The 26,327-nt window shown below is 45.2% G+C and overlaps 1 protein-coding gene across 15 annotated transcripts in view; it reads left to right on the top strand.

Annotated features, from left to right (window-relative positions):
• The window catches only part of nrxn1a (neurexin 1a), a 2,435,560-nt gene that overhangs the window by 2,335,232 nt on the left and 74,001 nt on the right, over nucleotides 1-26,327 (top strand). The window contains exon 1 of one of the 15 annotated variants that reach the window (XM_085981322.1): nucleotides 365-1,659. The exons of the other annotated variants lie outside the window; for them this stretch is intronic. Coding sequence (XP_085837448.1) covers nucleotides 1,627-1,659 — 33 coding nt within the window. The 5' untranslated portion in view covers nucleotides 365-1,626. Of the gene's footprint in view, nucleotides 1-364; nucleotides 1,660-26,327 lie in introns of those variants that run through there. 15 annotated transcript variants of the gene reach the window in all.

Here is a 26,327-nt window from a genome sequence, read left to right as displayed (position 1 = left end):
ACTTATAAAAATTCTAACATGAGTCAGGTATTTTTGCTGGCCATGATTTTCCATTTTTGAAAATGTTTCAACATTTAAAAAAATATGACACGTCATCGAATAGCAAGGCCTGTCGGCCTCTGTGATCACTCAGGTCCATGTACAAGATGTGATACTGAGCCTCCCCTCTTTGTGTCTCTGTACTAAGAGCCATTGTGGAAACTGGGCTTAGTCGACAAGCATGTGAGCACACTGTGCCAGCTGCCTCGGCTGGCACAGTGCCAAGATGGCAGAGATTGTGCTTGGAGCACCCTTTTTGTTTTGTTTTCCCCAATGTAAAGTACATTTGCTTCAGATACAAGTGCTGTTATTTGTTTGTTGCTTGTGATGGAGCTGTGTTAATAGTGGATCTGAGGCAGTCATTGGGGTGGGATATATCTTGTAATAGTGCGTGTGCTTTATTCTTCTAGATAAGTGAGAACATGTTCAACATTGCATTTCCAGAACTGCACAGTAATGTTTACACAGCACTCCTTTTAAAAATTGGGTCTCCTGACCAAAGCTGTCACCTATATTACTGGGTATCCAGATTGTTTTCCAGATGTAGTGTCACCTTAAATTGCTATTTAACATTTTTGCAACTGAATTGGTCTCCATTTTAGAGGTCTCCTTCACTTCTGCAAGCACACAAAACCTGACTAACTGCAACCCTTCAGAATCTGTCCAACACAGACACAAGTCATGTTTTTTGTTTAGTTTCTAGTAAATTGTCAATAAAAAAGTGTGCTGGTTGATTAAATGGACTGCATTCCTGGTAGTGTTTTGTCCCCAGATATATTACACAGTGCTTTGGCTCATATGTGATAGAAAAGCAAGACACAGCATAAAATTATTTTAAAGTGTATGCTTTTGTCTTGGATCCATTTATCTGTTTGTCTTTGTTATGTTTCTAGAGCAGTGCAGCAGTTCCCATATTAGTACTTTCCGCCCTTTTATAATGTATATGTTCAATTATGTTCATTGTCTCACAGAACCCCGTGAAGGCAATACTTTAATCCACATTTTCTGTTTTATCTGACTGGCTTCGGCATGAGGTTTTCACTATAACAATTTTAGATTAAAGAGGAGCTATAGGGAAGTCTTCTGCTTTACTGGACTGCATTGTTTAAATTCTACTCACTTGGTTATAGTTTTTCGTGGCAATGAATTGTGCGTTTCTTGTTTTCATTTTTTTTTTGACTGCTGAATATGGCTTTTTCTCCTTCCGAGTTTCGACTTCAAAATTCCAAATCTTGTGCCAAGGGTTTGTCAGGGGATCAGTTGACGGTGATGTACAATACATCTCATCTGCAGAACAAACTGCTGCAGTCCTTCCTGCAGCAGCCTCTGACAAACATTGGTCATTGGATGACACGTGACTGATGAAGCTGCTTTGTGTCTTCCCTTACCCATCTGTGTGCAGGGCACTGATAGGCCAGGCTGATGCGGAGGCAATTTATCATTTTGATCTCCCACTGAGTCAGGGAGCTCTCCTGTCAGAAGTATTGATTTCAGAGGATGGACTAAATTTTCAAGGATTTACATTAAGAATTAAAGAAAGCTTTATGCACGCAGCGGTCACTTGGTAGCCAGACAGGACAGAGCAGCATGGAAATGAAATGGCACTGTGAAACCTTTCAGGTAGCTCTTTCCATCACAGTCATTGCAGAGCACAACCTTGCCACTGCACCGTGCACGCTACTCAGCTGCACGTTTGAGCATTGCAGAGATTAACATGGCATGTTTGTCTAAAGGTTATGCATGGAAGTGAATCTGACCTACATTAATCTTTTAGACAGTGGCAACCATGTTCTGATGACAGATATGGTGCCAATACCTCGAGTGGTTAAGGGACTGAATGTCAAAAATTCAGGCAAAGTCATTTCTTGATTGTCGGAAGAAGTGCTGTTTACATGCATGAGAAGCCTGCAGCTTGTATTAACCCACCTATTGCTGTTATGAATTTATTAATCCTCTTAATTTTGTGGTGTTTAGTTGTGCAAGGGGTAGCATCCTCATCCCCCATCAATAAAGCACATAAAGGCTTGACAGGGAAAAAATGTTCTGGCTGAAGGAAAGTGGCAGTTGCAGGCTGTATCTCTACGAAGAGTTGTTTGCAAGAGTGTCTTTGACATATGCGAGCTTATCATTCAATTACCAGCGTTTTTGTGTGGTAGTAAATGGCGTGTAGTGCATGTATCTTTTTATCAACGGGACTGTGCTTGTGAACAAAAATGGAAAGGTGAATGCTGATAACATTTCATTACCAGGAGTGTTTGTGATGCCTTTTAAGTTACCTATAAATCTCTTGTTTTTTTTGCTTTCCTGGAATCAGATTAGATGCATGAAAAATAGAGAGTAGAAATGATGCAGGCGTTTAAACTGTAATCACTGCAGTGTGCTGAGTATGTGCTGCAGTGTGACGTTTTGATCAACTAATAATGCCAATCTTAGGATCGGATTGTAGTAATCATGAGTGCCAACTTTGAAATGTTTGAATGTCATGTGACAAGCTGGATTATTTATCTATTGGGTGTTACCGTACCAATAATGACAGTAAACAGGCATTGTCTTGGACTCCTAATGAAAGAAAAAATGCAATCGGCTATTGAAAAATTATTAATAACAATAATTATTATTAACTGAAAATGACATGAATTGGTAAAATTTGAGCTTAGTATTTTTGCATGATTATTAAAAACTATTTTTTTAAATGTTTTTGACATGGGTTAAGATGGATAGCTGTCTTTGGTGTTTTATAAATTTCACATACACTGAATGGATGTATCTTGTTGGGTTTTCATGAGCAGATTTCAGGCTTAACCTAAACTGATACTAAGGGGTCTTAAAATATTGCAAGATGGTTTTCTTTCTGCTCTGGGAATTCATGCTTTGTGGTAATTCTTTTTAATGTGCTTCGTGGTTGCCAAGGAAACAGCTTTTACTGTGGCTAGACATATTTAAAGGGATGCAGGCTAGACTGTTCCACTTGGTAATTTAAAGGAAGTGTGGGTCTCTGAGAATAAAGATGTTTTAGCTGCTGCAGTAGATTTGGAGGTTAAAATAAGTTAGAATATAGAAAAACTAATGAATTTACTAAAGTGCTATTTCAGGTGTTCACTGGTGTTAGAAACTAGGGGTGCTTAAAAATGTATATGGCTACGCGAATAATACTGTGTTTAAATGATTGTATGTTTCTGCTCGAGACAAGTAAGAGGTTAATGTATAAGTTATGTTTACTGAGGATTGCATAAGTTTTGTTTTCCTGGAAAACTTGCATTAGAATTTGAGACAGTCTTTTTAATTAGTTAGATTAGGTGAGGCATAAACATCCCACACAGGGGGCCATAGCATGGCCTCGCCCTGCCAGGCTAGCTGTCTGTTGGTTGTAAGTTAGGGTTTTGACTTTGTTAATGTATCTTTAATTTGGCCAATGAAGGCCCAACCTATGTTTCTTGCATTATTACTAATAACTATATTATAATATCTAGAGATAGAATTTGGAGTTTGTTTCGCAGAACTGCTTGCAAAGATAATTAAAAGATAGTTAGTTGAAAGACATAGAATGAAAGGAATTTGAGGAGGTTAAGGTATCCATCTTAGGATGGGCCGTTTGCTAGATGAAAGTGAGATAACGACTGGCTAAAGTGCGACAGCTGTGGCTTGGGCCCCTTGTACTTGCTGTGCCAAGGAGGATAGAGACAAGAGAGATAAGATACAAATTCCAAAGGAAGAACCTTCAGAAAGATTAAACAATAAGACAAACTGGATGAGATAATGAGACCCCCTTTTGGGGAGGGCTTTCATCCAAGAATCGAGACAAAGAATCTGATGCCCCATTGGGTGATGAGGTTTATGAGGAACCTCTATAGGTTAAATGGTCTTGTCAATAACTTGGCCTCAGCCTCACCCCTAAAAAGAAAATAAAAGTAACACCCTGAGTGCTTGTCCACACAGATGGTGGAGGGGAAAGCTAAGCAAAGGTTGGGCTGGTCGAGCGCTCTTTCGAGAGTGATCCCATGCTCACCAGTCAGACGAAAGGAAGAGAGGCCGCAAGTCAGAGAACTGTTCACGTATGCCAGCCGTCTGTGCGATCGGGTCCGGTACTAGCTGCTTGTCACGGTCATATGCTTTGCTGTATTACGAGTGGGTTATATTCCATCCTAAACTCCGATTAAACACAATGGCCTAGAAATTCAGTTGGTTGCGCCAGCCGGTAGCGCCTTAGGAGGAGTAGATGTCGGGCGCTAGGCGGCTAGCGGCCGGGTGCAGCGCGATCTGCGCCTCGCCCCAACTTCATCACGATTTAGCGGCGGCGCAAAGTCTTTGCACGCGCTCAGCTGCGCGCGCAGATCATGACGTCATTTTCTCGTGCAACGCCCTTTGTGCGCCCCCAACCGGAAATTCAGTCGCGACGCCCCATTGTGTGCCTGGCGCCCCTAGCGACTGTTAGAGTGGAATGGTGCTCAGTCGATGCGGGGCGCGGGGGGCGCAAATTAAAGGGCACTCCTCCTGCACTATAAAAGGCTGCCGTTTCGCAGCACTCCTTCTTGAGAGACGGATCTTTGCAGAGAGACCAAGGTAGAGAGCTTTCTGCTTTGGCCCAACACTCGGACAGGCACTTGTGGCTTCAGGCCACAGCTTTCCACTTGTCTTTGCCTTCATTGACATATCATTGTTTGCCAGCATATTATGGGGGCTGCAATGGGTGCAAACGCTGGCTTTCTCAATTGCATCCAAAGGGCTCACAGACGCCGTGAGAGAGTGGCAGCCCTGGCTAGACGGAGAGGGGGCAACAGGCGTCGGGAAAGGAGGCCTTACCCACCCAGGGTATACCGCCAGCAGTTCTCCTATCACAACATGTCTGACGAGCAGTGTGTTCGGAGGCTGCGATTCAGAAGGGAGGTAGTCACAGAGATCTGCCACCTGCTTGGCGGTGATCTGCAGCCACAGCTGAGGAGCAGGACGTCTCTGTCGGTGGCAGTGAAGGTGACGGTGGCTCTCAACTTCTATGCCACCGGCTCCTTCCAATCCGCTACTGGGGACATTTCCAACATCTCCCAGTTCGCCGTGCATTGCTGCATCCGCCAGGTGACCAATGCCCTTTTCAAAAGGAGACGTCAGTTCATCTCCTTCTCCATGGCCCTTGCCAAGCAGCAACAGCGTGCAATGGGCTTTGCAGCATTCGCGGGCTTCCCCATGGTGCAGGGCGCCATTGACTGCACGCATGTGGCTTTGCGGGCACCTCTGGAGAATGCCGAGGATTACCGCAACCAGAAGGGCTACCATTCGCTGAACGTCCAGCTGGTGTGTAACCACAGGCAGCTCATCCTAGCTGTCAATGCCCGCTTTCCAGGCAGCAGCCACGATGCCTTCATCCTGCGACAGACTTCTGTGGCAGACATGTTCCAGGCCCAGCCTCACCCACGAGGATGGCTTATCGGGGACAAAGGCTATCCTTTGTGTACCTGGCTGATGACCCCGCTCCATGCGCCCAGCACCCCTGCTGAAGAGGGATACAACGATAGCCATCAAGCGACCAGGAACATCATCGAACAAACAATCGGCGTCCTGAAGCAACGGTTCTGCTGTCTGGATTGTTCCGGTGGAGCCCTACAATATTCGCCGGAGCGAGTCTCCCATTTCGTGGTCGTTTGCTGCATGCTGCACAATCTGGCTATCCGCAGGACTCAGCCACTGCCACCAGACATTGGAGGACCACCTGAGGAGGAGGAGGAGGAGGAGGAGGAGGAGGAGGACCAGCACAGGAGGGAGGCAGAAAGTGCAAGGGCCGCCCGTCGCCGGCTTATTGAACGTCGGTTCTAGGCCCCCTCTCAGGGAATGGCTTGTGCCAATGTCAGCAGATGAATGTAGCCGCTCCACAAGCCCTCAGCCGAGCAGGGCAACCCGGACTTTACAAAAAAACCATGCACAGTGCAATTTAAGAACAATAATTTATTGCAAACCTCTGCCCTTCCCACATTACATCCTCATGTGGAGAAGCCCCCTCCAAAAACACAAAACTACCAGTCTCGGCCTTACAAAAAGAAAGAAAGACACCAGTCTCGGCCTTACAAAAACAGCCGGCTGCTGACTGCTCCAACTCTGGCTGGGCGGCAGCAGTCTGTCCAGCGGCTCGTGGCAGCTGCAATGGCGGAGTGGCAGTGTCGGCTGCAGGAATGGTGCCAACCTGGCAGATCGCAGGTGCTCGCTGGTTGCCTGAGACATTGGCACTCGCACGGGCCAGCACTGCAGCATGCGCAGCAAACAGCTGAAGAACAGACTGCTGGGCTGCTGCTGCGCGGCGAGTGCCCTGGCGATGCCTGGCTGATCCAGCGAGGGTGGCAGCAGTTAGTGCCCGCGTGGCCCTGGTCTGTGTCCGCATGACAACAGCCAGTGAATGGACGGCACGACTGAGCACTTGGCTCGAAGCCGCCTGTGCTGCCGCGAAGTCCTGTAGACTCCTGGCCTGTGCTGCACTGAATTGATCCAGACTCCTGGCCTGTGCTGCTCCAAATTGCTGCACACTCCTTGACAAAGACTCAATGGAGTCAGGCATCCTTGCCACTGCAGCCATGAGCTCATTGTGCCTGCGCTCAGCCTGGACGGCCATTTCCTCCAGGAGCCGCACCTCCTCTGCGCTGACCGTCGCAGGACTGGAGGCCGCACTCACCCTCTGGGGAGAAGTCCGCCGAGCTTCCCCACCCCTCCCGCGTTGCTGCAGGCCGCTGGGCCCCGGAGCTTCACTCTCCTCCGACCCTTCCCCCCAGCTCCCCTCCAGGGAAGACGTGTCCCCTACATCGCCATGGGCTGGCGCGGCTGAGGGTGGCACTGATGGGCCGGCTTCCTCTTCCTCCTCCTCGTATTCCGAAGCGCTGACAGTGGCAGCTTGAGGGCCCGCCTCCTCACCTGGCGATTCACCATCTGAAAGCAGGAAGGCACAAGAGTAGCTTTAGAGTGAGGACAGGGCGGCAGCGAGGGAGGCATGAGTGGTGCCATTCACTGCATTGGTCGGACAGTGGCAAAGGATGCTGATCTGAGGCGCAAGTGGAACGAGCGAGGTCAAAAAGGTGATGCCCTTACCATTGGTGCCCTGAACAGGGTCGGCATCTCCACTGGCGACGGGGCCAATCAGCCGGCCTGCCATAATGCGCTCCACATGCTGGTCGAGGTCGGAGAGCTCTTTTACGTCAGGACGACCTCCCCCGGTGTCAGTTCGTTTCCGCCGGTTGTGCGCCACCTTGGCCTGCAAGAGAAAGGACGGCCTCTAAGTACAGTGTGAAGCCCTGATCTTGTCTGCACTGCCTCCCATGGTCGAATAGCTTGTACAGTGTGAAGCCCTGATCTTGTCTGCACTGCCTCCCATGGTCGAATAGCTTGTACAGTGTGTAAAGTGCTGAATGTGCAAGTGATTTTCATGCCAGTCCCATAGCTGCTGGATGAAGGCTGGCCATTAGGGCTTTCAGGTCCCTTTGCCCATAAAGTGAGGTGCACATGCAGGGATGAGGAGGACACTGGAAAGGGTACTCACCCTGACAACCCGAGTGAGGTCGTTGAACTTCTTCCGGCATTGCACAGGAGTCCTGGCAACCACGCTGTTGGAAGACACCCTGTTTGAGACCTCCCTCCAGGCTTTCCAGTAGGCCTGGGCAGCGGCCTCTTGCCACCTTCTGGGAACAGAATATGGCGCCTGCGCTCCACTCCACCAACCAGCAGCCTCAGGTCACCGTCGCTGAAGCGCTGCGCTCTCTCCCTGGCCTTCTCCATAGCCCTGGGCGTTGTGCAGATGAAGCTGAAGTGGTCAGGCCTAGTTTGAGGGCTGCAGTGTGCAGGGCGTGGCAGGCAAACAAATCCACCCTCCCCCTTTAAGAGCTGACCGGTGCCAGAGTGTCTGCCGTCAATCAACAACTCGCCGCACCTGCGCTGCGCCCGGCCTCAGGGGTATCGCTCAGCACTGCCGGCTTAGCGCCTAAAGATAGTCGTGCATCGCCTGTTTTAGCGCAGCAGCAACCTCTTGGGGCGATGCGACTGAATATCGGCGAAGGTGGCGCGACTTTGCGCCGGGCGCAAACTTTAGCGGCCGCCCGACTTTACCGCCCCAAAAGTGGCTATACTGAATTTCTAGGCCAATATACCCACCCGATCCTGTTTACCAGGGATATGCGAATCTCTACACTGGGTAGACCTATTGTTATGATGTGACACCATATCACTGCTAAGAGTTGATGTGTAATAATTAAGGTTTAGCCATAGGGATTGAAATAAATCACAAATATATTTTTTTTCCATGTGATACATAAGATATAGGGCACTGGTTTTACCCTGGAACTATGGAGTAAATATATTTTAACTCCAGCTAATGGAGTTAACTCAGCACCTGAGATAAAGATACTTCTCCCACTAGGTCATTGTGTCTTCCTAGTGCCACCAGCAGTTCCATAGCATTGTGGAAAAAGTGGTCTGATTAGATGAGTAGTACATTGGGTTCTTGTGGGCCCTTCTGGATGATTTTATTTCAATTTTTCTCTCCAAAACATTTACTGGGAGGTGCCTTTAGTGCAAACACAAAGGGCTAGATTTTCGTGGAGCCACCAGGCGGGGTTTCAGGCGTGTGGGGGGGGGGAAATCCCGACTTTGGGGGTCTTGACACCATCCTGCCCAAAACCCCACCCCACGTAAGTTTCAGGGGCGGCGGGTACCCGCCCTGCACTGGGACCCACCGAAACCAGGCGGGAAGGGATCAGTGCCATTTAACTGCCTGTTAACAGGTAGTTAACAGGCAGTTTTTAACCTAATCCCTATTTTGATGGGTTTCGTGTGAGTTTCCCGATGGCTCCAAACCACACCAGGTTAGAGCAGGCGGGCCTTCGGGTTGAATGAGTTGGAGGGGTCGCGATGTCGGCACTCAGGTGAGTGATGGGTGCATGAGTGTAAAGGTAAGTGTGTTTGGTGTGTCTAAAGTGTGTAAAGTACTTTTACTTACCTGTACTTACCTTAACAGCCTTTCTTCCTGTAGCCGTCGGGAGCGCATCACTCACTTGGAACTGAAAGCTGAACGGCTGCGATCTGTCAAAAGTGACAGCCTTCAGCTTTTAGTGCTGCTGAGATTTCTAAATGAGTCTGCGCAGAAGGACTCATCTTAGAAATCAGACTGTCAGTGTTTCACAGCCTCAAGCAGCTGTGAGACACTGATATTTCATCTCTCAAGAAATCTTGACAGATGAAATTGCAGTCTGTGACGTCACCTGTTGCCGGGTGGCCCTTAATTGGCCTGCTGAGCCCGCTGGGCGGGCTCAACAAGGTCAATCAAGGGAAAATCGAGCGGATTGGCTGGACGTCAAAGTAGGCGGGTCAAAAACCCGAAAGGGGAAGTCCCGCCTTCTTCCCGACAGGTTAGACAAAATCGACCCCAAAGTGTACGGGAGAGCAGTAAACAAGCTCGAATCTGTGGCACCGCTGAATTAATTTTAAAATAAAGTTGTCCAGGGAGTGGCACGTTGGTAAAGTGCAGCCCTATATGCAAGCGTTGCAGCACGGAGTGACATGACCTGTAACAAACCATGGTTCTCCATACAATAAGATCATATTTTTCACTGTTCCTTCAGCAAGAGGCAATGAAGAGAAGTGAGGCATCCTCCAATAGGGAGGACTGTAAACTCACATGGCAATTGAACGCCTGTTATTCCAGTGCATCTTCAAAAAGCCACTCAATTGCAGTATGGATAGAATTTTAGGGTCAAGTCACCAGCCTGGACTCAGGGTCAATCATTGCTGTATGACTTGGAGATATCTAAAGGCGAAAGTAATATAAAGCAGTAAAAATCTAATCAAGTCAATATGTAATAAATATCAGCACTGTCCTTTAGTGTTTAAATACAGAATGTTCTGTGCTTTGTGTGCTCTGCATTAATGTTCCGTCTGCTACTGACACAAATGGCAAACTATCTGAGGAGGAACAACAGAATGTGGCAACAGACGCTAGAGATAAAGGCATAGGACTGATGGTGGTGGTTAATGAGGGGCCAGCTAATAGAGGGTGGAGGTCCATTAGGCTGTGTGCCTTTCTTAAATTGTATAAAGCATTAATTTGGTTCAGTGGTAGCATGCTCCCCTTTTAATCATGATAAGGTACCACATAGAGCCAAGTCCACAGCACCATGGAAGGCTCAGCTGCACAGGCGGGGGGGAAGAGGAGAGGGAGCGCAATAGTAATAGGGGATTCAATAGTTAGGGGAGCAGACAGGCGTGTCTGCAGCCACAAACGTGACTCCAGGATGGTATGTTGCCTCCCTGGTTCCAGGGTCATGGATGTCACTGAACGGCTGCAGGGCATTCTGAGGGGGGAGGGTGAACAGCTAGAGGTTGTGGTCCATATCGGTACCAACGACATATGTAGGAAGAGGGATGCGGTCCTGCAGGCAGAGTTTAGGGAGCTAGGGAAGAGGTTAAAAAGCAGGACCTCTGAGGTAGTAATCTCCGGATTACTACCAGTGCCATGTGCTAGTGAGTACAAAAATAGGAAGACAAAGCAGATGAATGCGTGGCTGGAGAGATGGTATAGGAGGGAGGGCTTTGGATTCCTGAAGAATTGGAACCGTTTCTGAGGGAGGTGGGACCTCTACAAACCAGACGGGTTGCACCTCAACGGGAATGGGACCAGTATCCTCGCGGGAGGGTTTGCTAATGCTGTTGGGGTGGGTTTAAACTAGCTTGGCAGGGGGGTGGGAACCTAAGTATAGAGTCAATAGGGAGGGAAGAAAAACTGGAATTGGAAAACAAAAATGTAGAAAATAAATTGGAAGGATAGAGGAATCAAGGGCTAGATAGTAGTCAACAAGGAGGTTTGCCTGTACTAAATGGTACATACTTCAATACAAGGAGTATAGCGAACAAGGCAGATGAGCTGAGGGCACAGGTAGATACTTGGGACTATGATATTATAGCTATTACAGAGACATGGCTGAAAGAGGGGCAGGTAAGGCAGCTGAACATTCCTGGTTACAGGATTTTCAGATGGGATAGAGAGGGAGGTAAAAAGGGAGGGTGGTCACGGTATTGATTAAAGAAACTATTACAGCTGTGAGGAGGGATGATATGTTGGAGGGATCATCAAATGAGGCCATATGAATTGAAAAACAAAAAAGGGGCGATCACACTGCTGGGAGTGTGCTACAGACCCCCAAACAGTGAGAGGGAGATAGAAGAACAAATATGTAGACAAATTTCTGAGAAGTGCAAAAACTATAGGGCAGTAATAGTAGGGGATTTCAACTACCCCAATGTTAACTGGGATAAAATTAGTGTGAAGGGTATAGAGGGTGCGGAATTCCTAAAATGCATCCAGGAGAACATTTTTAGCCAGTATGTAGCAAGCTCAACAAGGGAGGGGATGGTTCTGGACTTAGTTTTAGGGAATGAAGCTGTGCAGGTAGAAGGCGTATCGGTGGGGGAGCATTTTGGTGCTAGTGACAGTAATTCTGTTAGATTTAAGGTAATTATGGAAAAAGACAAGGATAGATCAGGAATAAAAATGTTAGATTGGTGAAAAGCAAATTTTGCTAAGCTCAGAGGGGATTTAGCCATAGTGGACTGGAAACAGCAACTTGAAGGTAAATCAGTGTCAGAGCAGTGGGAGGCATTCAAGGAGGAGATCCGGAGGGTTCAGACCAAACATGTGCCCTTAAAGAAAAAAGGTGGGACTAACAAATCTAGAGCCCCCTGGATGTCTGGAGACATACAGGGTAGGATAAAGAAAAAAAGGGAGGCGTATGACAGATACCGAGGGCTAAATACTCCAGAATCTTTAGAGGAGTACAAAAAGTGCAGGGGTGCAATTAAAAAGGATATTAGGAAAGCAAAGAGAGAGCATGAAAAATTCTTGGCAAGTAAAATCAAGGAAAGCCCAAAGATGTTTTATAAATATATTAAGAGTAAGAGGATAACTAAAGAAAGGGTAGGGCCTATTAGAGATCATGAGGGTAATCTGTGTGTGGAGGCGGGAGACATCGGTAGGGTTCTTAATGAATACTTTGCGTCTGTTTTCACAAAGGAGAGGGGCGAAGCAGACATTGCTATTGGGGGGGAGGAGTGTGAAATATTAGATGAAATAAACAGTGAGAGAGGAAGTATTAAGGGGTTTAGCAGTTTTAAAAGTGGATAAATCCCCAGGCCCGGATTAAATGTATCCCAGGCTGTTAAGCGAAGCAAAAGAGGAAATAGCAGAGACCCTGACCATCATTTTTCAATCCTCTCTGGCTTCAGGTGTGGTGCCGGAGGACTGGAGGACTGCTAATGTGGTTCCCTTGTTTAAAAAGGGAGAACAGGAGAGGCCGAGTAATTACAGGCCAGTCAGCCTAACCTCGGTGGTGGGAAAATTATTGGAAAGAATTCTGAAGGACAGGATAAATCTTCATTTAGAAAGACACGGATTAATCAAGGATAGTCAGCACAGATTTGTTAAGGGAAGGTCGTGTCTGACAAACTTGATTGAATTTTTTGAGGAGGTAACAAGAAGGGTAGATGAGGGTAGTGCTTTTGATGTAGTGTATATGGACTTTAGCAAGGCTTTTGATAAGGTTCCACATGGCAGTCTGGTCACGAAGTTAAAAGCCCATGGGATCCAGGGCAAAGTGTCAAGTTGGATTCAAAACTGGCTCGGACAGAGGAAGCAGAGGGTAATGGTTGATGAGTGTTTTTGTGACTGGAAGGCTGTTTCCAGTGGGGTTCCGCAGGGCTCAGTACTAGGTCCCTTGCTTTTTGTGGTATAAAGCAATGATCTAGACTTGAATTGGGGGTATGATTAAGAAGTTTGCAGATGATACTAAAATCGGCTGTGTGGTTGATACTGAAGAAGGAAGCTGTAGACTGCAGGACAATATCAATAAATTGGTCAGGTGTGCAGAGCAGTGGCAAATGGAATTCAATCCGGAGAAGTGTGAGGTAATGCATTTGGGGAGGGCTAACAAGGAAAGGGAATACACGTTAAATGGGAGGACACTGAGTAGCGTAGAGGAACAAAGGGACCTTGGAGTGCATGTCCACAGATCCCTGAAGGTAGCAGACCAGGTAGATAAGGTGGTTAAGAAGGCATACGGAATGCTTGCCTTTATTAGCCATGGCATAGAATACAAGAGCAGGGAGGGGGTTATGCTTCAACTGTATAAAACATTGGTTAGGCCTCAGCTAGAGTACTGCGTGCAGTTCTGGTCACCACATTACAGGAAAGATGTGATTGCACTAGAGAGGGTACAGAGGAGATTTACAAGGATGTTGCCGGGAGCAGAGAATCTTAGCTATGAGGAAAGACTGGATAGGCTGGGTCTGTTTTCCTTGGAATAGAGGAGGCTGAGGGGAGACCTTAGTGAGGTGTATAAAATTATGAGGGGCATAGATAAAGTGGATAGAAAGGACCTATTTCCCTTAGCAGAGGGGTCAAAAACCAGGGGGCTCAGATTTAAAGTAATTGGGGGAAGGTTTAGAGGGGATTTGAGGGGAAATTTCTTCACCCAGAGGGTTGTGGGGGTCTGGAACTCAGTGCCTGAAAGGGTGGTAGAGGCAGGAACCCTAACCACATTTAAAAAGTACTTGGATGTGCACTTGGGATGCTCTAACCTGCAGGGCTATGGACCAAGAGCTGGGAAGTGGGATTAGGCTGGATAGCTCTTTGTTGACCGGCGCAGACACAATGGGCCGAAATGGCCTCCTTCCGTGCTGTAACTTTCTATGATTCTATGGTAGACTGATGACTAAGGTCAGTGCATGTAAAATCAGGGGACAAGTAGCAGAATGGATAGCAAGCCAACGACAAAACAGAGAGTAGGGGTTAAGGGTAGTTGCTCAGACTCATAAAATGTGGAAAGTGGTGTTCCACAAGGATTGGTGCTGTTGTTGATCATTTACATAAATGATTTGGACTTGGGAATCGGAAGTACAATTTCAAAATTTGTGGATGAGACTAAATTAGGGGTATATTTAATATTGAGGAAGACTGCAAAAAATACAGGATGGCATAAATAAACTTGCAGAATGGGAATGTAATTGGCAAATGAATTTCAATATAGATAAGTATGAAACATAGAAACATAGAAGTTAGGAGCAGGAGTAGGCCATTTGGCCCCTCGAGCCTGCTCCGCCATTCAATGCGATCATGGCTGATCATCCAAATTCAGTACCCTGTCCCTGCTTTCTCCCCATATCCCTTGATCCCTTTAGCCTTAAGAAATATATCCTTCTTGAATATATTTAATGAATTGGCCTCTACTGTCTTCTGTGGTAGAGAATTCCACAGGTTCACCACTCCCTGGGTGAAGAAATTCCTCCTCATTTCTGTCCTAAATGGCTTACCCCTTCTCCTTAGACTGTGACCCCTGGTTCTGGACTCCCCGACCATCGGGAACATCCTTCCTGCATCTAGTCTTTCTAGTCCCGTCAGAATTTTATACGTTTCAATGAGATCCCCTCTCATTCTACTAAACTCCAGCGAGTATAAGCCCAATCGACCCAATCTCTCCTCATACGTCATTCCTGCCATCCCAGGTATCAGCCTGGTGAATCTTCGCTGAACTCCTTCCATGGCAAGAACATCCTTTCTCAGGTAATGCGACCAAAACTGCACACAATACTCAAGGTGCAGCCTCACCAAGCCCCTGTACAACTGTAGCAAGACATCCTTGTTCCTGTACTCAAACCCTCTTGCTACGAAGGCCAACATACCATTTACCTTCTTAACCGCCTGCTGCACCTGCATGCTTACCTTCAGCAACTGGTGCACAAGGACACCCAGGTCTCGTTGCACTTCCCCTTCTCCCAATCTATTGCCATTCAGATAATAATCTGCCTTCCTGTTTTTGCCACCAAAGTGGACAACCTCACATTTATCCACGTTATATTGCATCTGCCATGCTTCTGCCCAATCACCCAACCTGTCAAAATCATCCTGCTGTTTCTCGGCATCCTCCTCACAGCACACACGCCCACCCAGCTTTGTGTCATCTGCAAACTTGGAGATGTTACATCTAGTTCCCTTGTCTATATCATTAATATATATTGTGAATAGAAACATAGAAACATAGAAGATAGGAGCAGGAGTAGGCCATTCGGCCCCTCGAGCCTGTTCCGCCATTCAATGAGATCATGGCTGAGCATCCAAATTCAGTACCCTGTCCCTGCCTTCTGCCCATATCCCTTGATCCCTTTAGCCTTAAGAAATATATCCAACTCTTTCTTGAATATATTTAATGAACTGACCTCCACCGCCCTCTGTGGCAGAGAATTCCACAGGTTCACCACTCTCTTGGTGAAGAAATTCCTCCTCATTTCAGTCCTAAATGGCTTACCCCTTATCCTTAGACTATGACCCCTTGTTCTGGACTCTCCGGCCATCAGAAACATCCTTTCTGCATCTAGTCTGTCCAGGCCTGACAGAATTTTATAGGTTTCGATGAGATCCCCTCTCAATCTTCTAAACTCCAGCGAGTATAAGCCCAATCGACACAATCTCTCCTCATACGTCATTCCTGCCATCCCAGGTATCAGCCTGGTGAATCTTCGCTGCACTCCCTCCATGGCAAGAACGTCCTTCCTCAGGTAAGGCGACCAAAACTGCACACAATACTCAAGGTGCGGTCTCACCAAGGCCCTGTACAACTGTAGCAAGACATCCTTGTTCCTGTACTTGAACCCTCTTGCTACGAAGGCCAACATACCATTTGCCTTCTTAACCGCCTGCTGCACCTGCATGGTTACCTTCAGCGATTGGTGCACAAGAACACCCAGGTCTCTTTGCACTTCCCCTTCTCCCAATCTATTGCCATTCAAATAATAATCTGCCTTCCTGTTTTTGCCACCAAAGTGGATAACCTCACATTTATCCACATTATAGTGCATTTGCCATGTTTCTGCCCAATCACCCAAACTGTCCAAATCGTACTGGAGTTTCACGACATCTTCCTCACAGCATACCCTCCCACCCAGCTTTGTGTCGTCTGCAAATTTGGAGATATTACATCCAATTCCCTCGTCCAGATCATTAATATATATCGTGAACAGCTGGGGTCCTAGGACCGATCCTTGCGGTACCCCACTAGTCACTGCCTGCCACTCGGAAAACGACCCGTTTATTCCAACTCTTTGCTTTCTGTCCGCCAACCAGTTCTCTATCCAAGTCAATACCTTGCCCCCAATCCCATGTGCCTTAATTTTGCACGCTAATCTCTTATGTGGGACCTTATCGAAAGCCTTTTGAAAGTCCAAATACACCACATCCACTGGTTATCCCTTATCTATTTTACCAGTTACATCCTCAAAAAATTCCAGTAGATTAGTCAAGTATGATTTACCTTTTGTAAATCCATGTTGACTTTGTCCAATCCTGTCACTGTCACATGAGGTGGTGCATTTTGATACAAAGAGGCCACATACTCCTTGGACAATAAGACCATGGATCAGTTGTGCTGAATGTACATTTTATGTAATTCTATGTAATTAGAAGATCATGGGTGCAAACTGATAAGGTAAGGTACTTGCATGTTGTTAACTGAACACTAGATAGCACCCTTATAGGAGTAAGCACATTGTAGCAATTGCGCTCCAAAGTATCTTTTGTATTGTTTTGTTATTCTTTGACAAAATCTGCTAGATGGTATGAAAAAAAGCAGCTGGTTATTTGGGGTCCTGGTTCAAACACGTGGTCAGCTGCAGCAGTTCTCTGTTGGAGTACAGGAGTTGTAAAGAGATGTAATTAGCCATGGTTGCATCATGTCATCCATTCCTGCCTTCCTTTTCTGTCAAAGAAATGTATTATGGATGATTACCTCGGAATAAAAACATCGTGCAGACTTCTTACGAATTGTGAATTATTGTGCATTACTGTTTTTGTGAGGTTTGTGTACTATTTTCACATTGATGCAACAATAGCTCTTCCTGGTTAGGTAAGCCGTACAGTTGTTTGGTCATTGCTCAAATGACTATAATTACAGTCAGTGGTGCACTGTACCTGAAAGCTGGTATATTAAAAAAAATTAAAGGCACTATAGAAACAAAGAATGCTTAAAGAACTAAGTCAGTGCTTTTCCACGATCATTGTTTCTCTAATGTCTTTCATTTCTTTAGTCCTTTCCATTGCCTGACGCAACGATCATCTCAGTCACCTGATAATCACCTGTGTTTTTTTTAAACAGTTCCAAAGATCATTCCACCAATATTTTCTCTCCATATTTCCCCCTTCCCTTTTCTGTCTGATTCTAGTGCCTGCTCACTTTTCATCTTCTGATTCTGAAGAAGGGCACAACCCACAAGTCAATTTGCCTGTTCCCTCTGTGCAAAGTGACTGAGCTATGTTTCCAGCATTTTCTGACTTTGTTTTAAATTTCCAATAATTGCAACTTTTTGATATTACTCCCCCAGTCATTTAAAAAAAAAATGAAGGTAAGAAAAGCTTGGCACCAATCAGCTGCCGGTACCAGCTTATACCTTCTTGTGGTTCTTGTTTAATGGAGATGTCCTTCCTAATAGAATTATTAACAGTAGAATCATTATTAATGCAAACCCTGAAAGCTCACTGGGTAAATGTAGTGTGGTACTGAGCCATACAGACCAGGAAGATCTAAGTGCTGAGACTGACAATTTATGCCAGGGAGATTACAGTCAACTGTAGTTGACTCCAGCATCCTCAAGCTAGGGATGGGAAAATTGTCTGGGGTTTACATAACTGATTTCTATCCAGCAGCACCCAGTGATCCATAACACCATAAATGCTTACAGCATAGAATGAGGCCATTTTGTCCATTGTATCTGGAGCAGGTCTTTGCGAGAATAATCCAAACTAAATCCCACTGTCCTGCTTTCTCCTCATAACCCAATTTTTCCTTAAAGATGCAATTGTCTCTGCCTCAACCATCCTCTGTGGTAAAACATTGCATGCACCAACTGAAGGAATAATTAGTAGTCCTAGCCCATTTAGGGCTACCCCGGATCAGGCGTATTCCTCAGATGTTCACTTTCAACTAAAGTTTGAGGTAGCCAAATCCTAAAGATACTTAATTGGGTCTAAAGGTCCAGACTATCTCTCCTTAAAGGAAAGGAACAACCTGAAGATGTTACCATCCTCCAGATAGCACTTTTAATAAGTTTAGCTAGACTGTAGCATTCCGGATATTATGAGGGTCTGGAAAACTCCCCCAGAATTCTGCAATTCCTCACAAAAGAGTGTACAGAGATTGAGATTGCGAGTTTGATACAGAAGTATTATGTGAGACAATTCTAAAAATATATAGATTTATTAAAGAACCGACATGTATTTTACAGTTGGTGATTCAATCGCAACTTTACCAGTTCCAAAAAGAGAAAGCTTTCAATTCTTATCAGACCTCCTTATTCTCAAATCTTAACTTCGCTACAGTTTTACAGTTCTTAGGCCTAGAAATTCAGTGGCCTGCGCCACCACTTTGCGCCCAAAGAGGGCTTTTGCGCCGCTGTCCAAACCTACCGCGATATTTAGCGGGGCGCTAATGGCGGCGTTAGCCTGTAGCGCTGCGCCGCCACCGATGACGTCATCGGTGTGCGCAGCGCCCCGCTATCGCCCCGCTGGCCATATTTGGTCGCTGCCGCCTCCTCCGCGCCGGCCGCAAACAGCGACCGGTACACAGGGGCCTACCTGTGCCGGTAGTGGGGCGAGTTAAGGTGGAGGTGCGGCCGGCCGCTTTTTCGGCGGCTGCCTGCCCACACCTCCGTCCCCGGCCTCCTACACCGCCCCCCCCGCGGCATTGCCGGCTGTTTCCCGAGAGCCCGGCGCTTCTCCTTGGTGCCGGGCTCATTTGCCGGCACTCGCGAGCGGGGATCGCACTGTTGCAGGCACCTCCCCCTTAAGAGTGAGGGGAAGGCCTGCAGTACCGCAGGCTGCCGTGCCGCAGCGGGTGGCGCTGCGGCACTTTGCACGCCGATATTCAGTTTCAGCGCCCCAAGCGGGGCGCCGAAACCCTTGTTTAGCGGCCGGCTTCCACTTGGGGCGCTGAAACTGAATATCCCGCTGGCGCAAGTGGCTCCGCGCGCAGCGGTAATTCCGGCGCCCAGGCGAGCTGGGCGCCCCAAACTTAATTTCTAGGCCTTAAAGTTTATTCAGAATATCCACCAAAATCAAATACAGTACCGTTGATCCCCAGGATACAATGAGGTGTAGACTTACAGAGCCTGCCTCTGAAGCTGAGAATCGCTTTGCCCCTTTACAGCGAAACTATCATCCCATTTGAAAGTTCAATATTTATATCCTTTTTTTAGTGGTATTTCCTTTGAAGTTTTCTGCTGATGTAAGCTAATTATCTCTAGTCATTTTTCTGCTGACCCCTGCTATTCTTACAGTCACCTCAGCTGGTAGCAATGCAGAATTATGTCTCTACCCCAGGTGTCCCAAGCCCACCATAAAAAATGGTGTATTAGCAGGTGCATCTATTTGATGTCATTTTTACATAGGTCTTCTGTTTATGTCTTTTTACAAAGTGTAAATTAAAACACCTCAGCCAGGGTGATCTATGCAATTCTTAGTCACCTTAACTGGTTGTAACACAGAATTATGTCTCTCCTCCGTAGGTGTTCCAAGTTCAACACAAAAACGGTGTGACGGCAGGTGCCTCCCCCACTTGATGCCATTCCCACGAAGGCATATGTTTCTTAATTTTATGTGTTTCTTTCCGAAGTGTAATTTAGAACAACTTAACAGGGTGTACCATTGTCTTTTTTCCAAAGATTCAGACATCAGGAGCCTCCAACCTCCTGTTTCAATAAGGTTATTGATTCAGTGTCAACAACTTATCTTATCTCTATTTCCAGAATGCTGTAACAGTTTTAGATTGTTGAGGCTTCCAGATTTCCAGACCTAGTTTGTCATGTTTTAATAAGGCCAGGATTCTTTCATAGAATGGTGTATTTTTCTGAATAGGTATATAGCTTATTCCTTCACACAACAACCTCTGCTTATTGCCTAAGGACATTTTTCCTAACCCCTCTCCTCACTTTCGATGACAATTTGAAATTGATGAAAATCTCTTCATAATTTTTGAAACATCTATTGAATCTCCTCTTAGTGTTCTCTTCTCCAGTGGTAATAGCACCAGTATTTCAAGTCTCCCTATAATTATAGTTTCTCATCCATGGCATCATCCTGGCAAATCTGCGCTGTACAATTGCTATGCCTTCAATGTATTTTCTACAAAGGGTACACAAAACTGCACTCATTTCCTTTAACTGCAGCCTAACCAATGTTTTGTAAAAAAAAAATCATCTCTTTATTTGCCTTTATTTATAAAACCCAAAATACTGTTGTTTTTTTATGGCTTTATCTACCTGCACATACTTTCAGTGAGTTATGTATTTGAACCTCTAAGTCTCTTTGTTCCTCCAGACCCTTCAATATCTTTTCATTGAATGTATGCTTCCATTCCTTGTTTTTCTTCCAAAAATGTATCACCTCACACTTATCCATGTTAAATTGCATTGTCCATCTGTCTGCCCATTCTGTTAAACTGTCCGTAGAGCTGCAAAGACTGAAAGGTTGAGCCATTGGCTTTGAAACTTTAAGGGGGTTCCCTGCATTGCTTTGAACCCTGTGCCTTGGTTTCTGTAGTGTAGTGGTTGTCACGTTCACCTCACACATGAAAGTGGTTCAAAAATAGGCTAACATGTCCATATCTTCCTGAAATCTTTTACAGTCCTCTTCACTGTTTTAAGATTTTGCTCTCTATGCCCAAGTTCAGGTCAGCTATCTATACCAAGAACAAAAGTAGACCCAGTACATACTGACCCAGTGTTCCCTCTAATTTTTTTTCGTGCACGGTCCCTTTAACTGGTTGCGCGGCCCATTCAAATTTTCGTGCATGCGGGGTTTCTTCCATTTAAAAGCCGAAGAGCGGCCTGTGCAGGTCCTCCAGACCGTCACGCAGCCGCACAGCTTAGCAGGAACATTGTACTGACCCCTGAGCTACACTTTTCTCCAATCCTAGCAATACCCTAATCTTTTGTTTCTAGTCTGTCAACCAACTTTCTATCTGCACTGCTGCATCTCCATATTGCACCTTATACCTGAATCTTTCTAATAAGCCTCATGAGACAGCTTATCAAATGCCTTCTGCTGAATAGAATCTCTGGGTCAGTTTAAATTTGATTTAAGGTGAGGATAAAAACAAAACTGCTATATTTAGTATTGTATAGAGTAGACTCATTAAAAGGGATTGTCTCCTTTTCAGGAGGGAAAAGATGTGGAACACTTGCACATCATAATGATCTCTTGTGCCCATAATGGGAATGATGCCTTTGCACTACAACAACTTACACTTCTATAGCGCTTTTAAAGTAGGAAAATGTCGCCCGGCATTTCACAGGAGCGTAATCAGCCAGAAATTGACACTGAGCCAAAGAAAAAAATATTAGGATGGTTGACTAAAAGCTTGGTTAAAGAGGTAGGTTTTAAGGAGGGTTTTAAAGGCAAGGAGGATATTCTGGGACTTAGGGCCTCTTTGGCTGAAAGCACAGCCACTAATGGTGGGACAAAGGGAGTGGGGAATGCACAAGAGGCCAGAGCTAGAAGAACGCAGAATTCTTGGAGGGTTGCAGGGCTTGGAGGCTTGCAGGACAGAACTAGGAAGGGGCGAGGCCATGGAGGGATTTGAACGCGATGATGAGAATTTTTAAATCAAGACTTTGGTGGACCAGGAGCCAAGGTAGGGCAGCAAGCACAAGGGTGACAGGTGAGTGGGACTTGGTGTGGGTTAGGATACAAAGTTTTGGATGAGCTGAAGTTTATGGAGGTGGAAGATGGGAGGCCGGCCAGGAGAGCATTGGAATAGTCGAGTCTGGAGGTAACAAAGGCATGGGTAACAGTTTCAACGGCAGATAAGCTGAGGCAGGGGCAGTGGCAGAGATGGTCGAAGCTATGGTAGATTGTGGCAGGGGCCTTAGACAATGACTATCGTGCATTGTGTGTTTCTCAACACAAAGAAAAAGCATTCTCACCCAGACAAACGGAAGGAACCGCTTTATATATACAGATAATAAAATAGAACAAGGCACAGTATCACTGGTGTATTCAGAAACCAGCTGTGAAACATATTCTCCTCAGAAATTATTTTTATGTTAGATAAGACTCATTAAAATGATTGCTTTAATAGTGCAAAGCAAAGGGAAAAATCCAAGTACGCTCACAGTAGAATGCATGTTGTACATTATGCATTACCTCTGAGAATAGCTCAACGGAAGAGAGGGCCAAATTATTAATAACTCTTGCTTTCCTCATGAAAGCTTTGATAAGTAAATAAAAGTACAAAGCTTGCAGTTTGAATTTTATATTTAGTGATAATCACTGCTTCTAAGCAAACTGTGATTATTTTGAGATTGTACAACATTTTTTTTAAACATCTCAATGTAAAGTGAGAACAAAAGCTGAACAAATTAATTGTCCATACAGTCTAGCACAAACCAGGCTACTAAAGGGAAGATTGCTAAAGCTAGCAATTTTCCCTCCCATCTGCAGCAAGGATGATGTTTCTTAGTCAAACCTCATTTTATCAGCTGCTTGGGGTAGTAGGAAAATCCACAGGGAGGTTTGAAGCACTAACTGCAAAGCACAGCAATACTGCATTAAGGAAGACACATAACTGCAATCTTAGCAGCTTGTTGTTTGAGACCTTATAACGTTCAGTGGAGTTTAATTAGCACCTTGATAGCCTCACCTTCGCAGAGGGCCATGACACATTGTGTTCCCGGCTTTAGTGTCTGGAATTTGCATTATCAATCTCATTTACAGTTGTAAGGTTTCAGCAAATAAGCTGAAATCCATGGGTAAATGATTCCCCTTACTAAACAGAAATATAAAAGTCAAGCATTGCAAATAATGGAAACATAGCTGTCTGTGGGCATAAACCAATTGTGAAATGCAGTTTTCTTCAGGTAACACCCGATTCCTAGCCTTTTTATTAGATGTGTTTTTCAATTCTAGGGTTAATTAATTAAACGCAAAGGCTCCTTTTCAACAGTCGGTGTAAAGGAACGACAGAATTGATTAGCATTCAGACAGTGATGTTCAGTGGAAGTAAAGGAGAGAAATTATCAGCTTTATACAAAGGCACAATAGCATGTGCCAAGGCTGGAGCAATGCCCCTTGATTATTCATATCCTACCAGCACTCAGTCACAAATTTATGTTTAGCCTGAGGAGAAAGGGGAAAAGGATGTGTGAAAGGTGTATGATAAATGAGACACTGGACATGTATGTCAGCATGCGATGAGGAAAATAAATTAAAACTGTTCATAGCATCAATTAAGTAAATATTGTAACTATTTGTATTTGTGGTGATGTGTGAGAGATATATATAGATATATATACACACACACACGCAGTGTTTTTTTTAAAGGAGACTGGTGATCTATGTGTGCCAGAGTGCTTGTGAATATTTAGACTGTATACTAATCTTAAGCTACAAAATATTTATCAGCTAAGTGTTCTAAAAATGTTGTGGAATCAGTGGTACAGATTTTCCCCAGTAACACAGAAAAGGTTTAAAACATCACATTAGGTGTGGATCAGTGCTTATAGCACTTAACTTTTTTTGTGCACGAGTGTTGAAAATTACTAACTGCTGCACATGAATGAACTATTGATATGTCATTGTAGCGGTAATGCAAGTAATGAACAAAGGGGGAAAAAAGAGTTCCCAGCCCCCTACTAATGAGAAAGTAATGCTGATGTCCAGTATAGCAATGAGTCATGAATCATGAAATCACCAGGTTCAATTCCCAGTCTGTGCTGGGTTAGCTGGTCTCAACTGAACATTAGCGAGCATGTCTAAAGTAGGGGAGAATAAATCAGCAAGGGTTTCTGCTCCTAATCACAATCCAGTGGCATCTGTTGGAAAGTATGCATGTACAGACAAAGCGTAAGGATAAGATCTGCTACTTTCCATGATCCAATAGCTTTCTGACACTTTGGCTCACACATGAAACAGTGGCCACTTGGGCTAAGTACTGGACAGCTGACAATGCCCATGGAGTTGTCTCCCAGTATCTTCAGAAGAGGAGGGAGAAAGCTAAAGCAAAGACAATCAGTGAGGGTACATGGCACAAGATACTTACAGCTAATTAGTTACAAAGGAAGCCAGCATGAAACAGAAGCTGGGCCATAGTCAAAGGCATAGTAAAGGGGATGATGGTGGAAAATATTGTAGTCTGGCATGACTAGGATCGTCTGTTCTTTTCTTGTTTTAAAGTGTTCAATGCTATATCTTTTTAGCACTACATAAACCCTTTGATATGTACAGCCACTAGGGTAAAATGCATTTGAGGGAAGTCTACAAAAACCCAATCCAAGAAGTGGTTTGTTTCACATTGATGTGTATTACATGGTTTCCAAAGGGAACATTAGAGCAAGAGCTCTTGCTGTAGTATCAAATTTTTGTTACTGTATTAAATCTTAGCACTTTATATGTGTCTGGACAACTTTTTAATACCTACTTTGAGAGACAATGAAGTCATTTTCATTAAATATTCATACATCTACTTTAAAATTTTCATACTTAATGGATTCTCAGTACTGGAAAAATATTTGATAGGTTTACAGCGATGAATAGGAATTTTTCAGCTCCCTTAAATTAGCTTTACATTTATGAAAAACTGTTGCTCGAATTTCGATCTGAAGAAAACACATTTAACTGCAGTCAAAATATACTGTAGATACAGTCCCCACCTCTTGCACCATCCCCGCTCACCCAGACAGCCACCTATATCGGGCAAATGGTACTAACCATTTACCATTACCATAGGCATCAATTGCAAAGGCAATTAAATCGTATTAAACACACCAACTATTTCGGGTAGTTCAAGCAGCTGTTTGCACAATCTCTTTCTTTACAATCCCGGTCACAAATTCCACGCTTTGTTTTACAGTCAGGTTTAACTCACCCTCTGTAATTGGAGCAGCTTGTACTCATGCAGCAGTAGCCCTGCCGCTTCCAGCCCCCCCTGGGACCTCTAGAGCTCCTGTGAGCCCTTCTTGCTGGGTTATTGAGGTCCTTGTCATTGCGAGGGCAATGGCCGACTTATTGTTGTCCTGACAGCTCCAGCACCTCAGGTACTGTGTCAGCTGTGGTTCAGTGGGTAGCACTTTTGCCTCCTGAGTCAGAAGGTTCTGGGTTCAAGTCCCACTCCAGCGACTTGAGCACATAAAGCTAGGCTGACACTCCAGCGCAGTGCTGAGGGAGTGCTGAACTGTCAGAGATGCCATCTTTTGCATGAGACATTAAACCGAGGCCCTGTTTGCTCTCTCAGGTGGATGTAAAAGATCCCATGGCACTATTTCGAAGAAGAGCAGGGGAGCGTTCCCCAGTTTCCTGGCCAATATTTACCCATCAAACAACATAACAAAAACAGATTATCTGGTCATTATCACATTGCTGTTTGTGGGAGCTTGCTGTGCGCCAAATGGCCACCGCATTTCCCACATTACAACCGTGACTATGCTTCAAAAGTACTTAATTGACTGTAAAGTGCTTTGAGACATCCGGTGGTCGTGAAAGGCGCTATATAAATGCTAGAATTTCTCGAATTTCTTTCTTACAGTACTCTTATAAAGTTGCTTTTACAATGGTTGCAGTCACATTGTAGCTTGTGCGAAACTGAAGTGATTTGAAACTAGCTGGGTCTCACACCGTCTGCCTAAATATAATTTGGACCCTGGCCCTGACGCTTTTGCACAGGCGAGCGCCAAAGGAGTTTTTTTTAATTTCTTGCTTACAGCATCCATATAGTGGGCAAAACAACAACTTGCATTTATTTAGTGCTTTTAATGTAGTAAAATGTCCCAAGGCGCTTCACAGGAGCAGCATCAGACAAAATTTGACATCGAGCCACATTAAGAAATATTAGGACAGGTGAGAGGTAGGTTTTAAGGAACGTCTTAAAGGAGGAGAGAGAGGTAGAGAGGCGGAGAGGTTTAGGGAGGGAATGCCAGACCTTCGGGCCTTGGTGGCTGAAGGCACGACCACCAATGGAGGAGCAAAGGGAATAGGGGATATGCAAGAGGCCAGAATTTGAGGAGTGCAGAGATCTTGGAGGGTTGTAGGGCTGGAGGAGGTTACAGAGGGGCGAGACAAGCGTAGGTCCCTTACAGTCAGAATCAGGGGAATATATAATGGGGAACAAAGAAATGGCAGACCAATTAAATACATATTTTGGTTCTGTCTTCACGAAGGAGGACACAAATAACCTCCCAGAGATGTTGGGTAATATAGGGACTAATGAGAGGGAGGAACTGAAAGAAATCAGTATCTGTAG

The sequence above is a fragment of the Somniosus microcephalus genome, chromosome 3 (genome assembly GCF_052327205.1).
Source record: "Somniosus microcephalus isolate GS21.2 chromosome 3, FLI_Smic_1.0, whole genome shotgun sequence".
Lineage (NCBI taxonomy): Eukaryota > Metazoa > Chordata > Chondrichthyes > Squaliformes > Somniosidae > Somniosus > Somniosus microcephalus.
The sequence above is the reverse complement of the archived record's forward strand: the minus strand, read 5'-3'. Positions and strand labels throughout refer to the sequence as shown.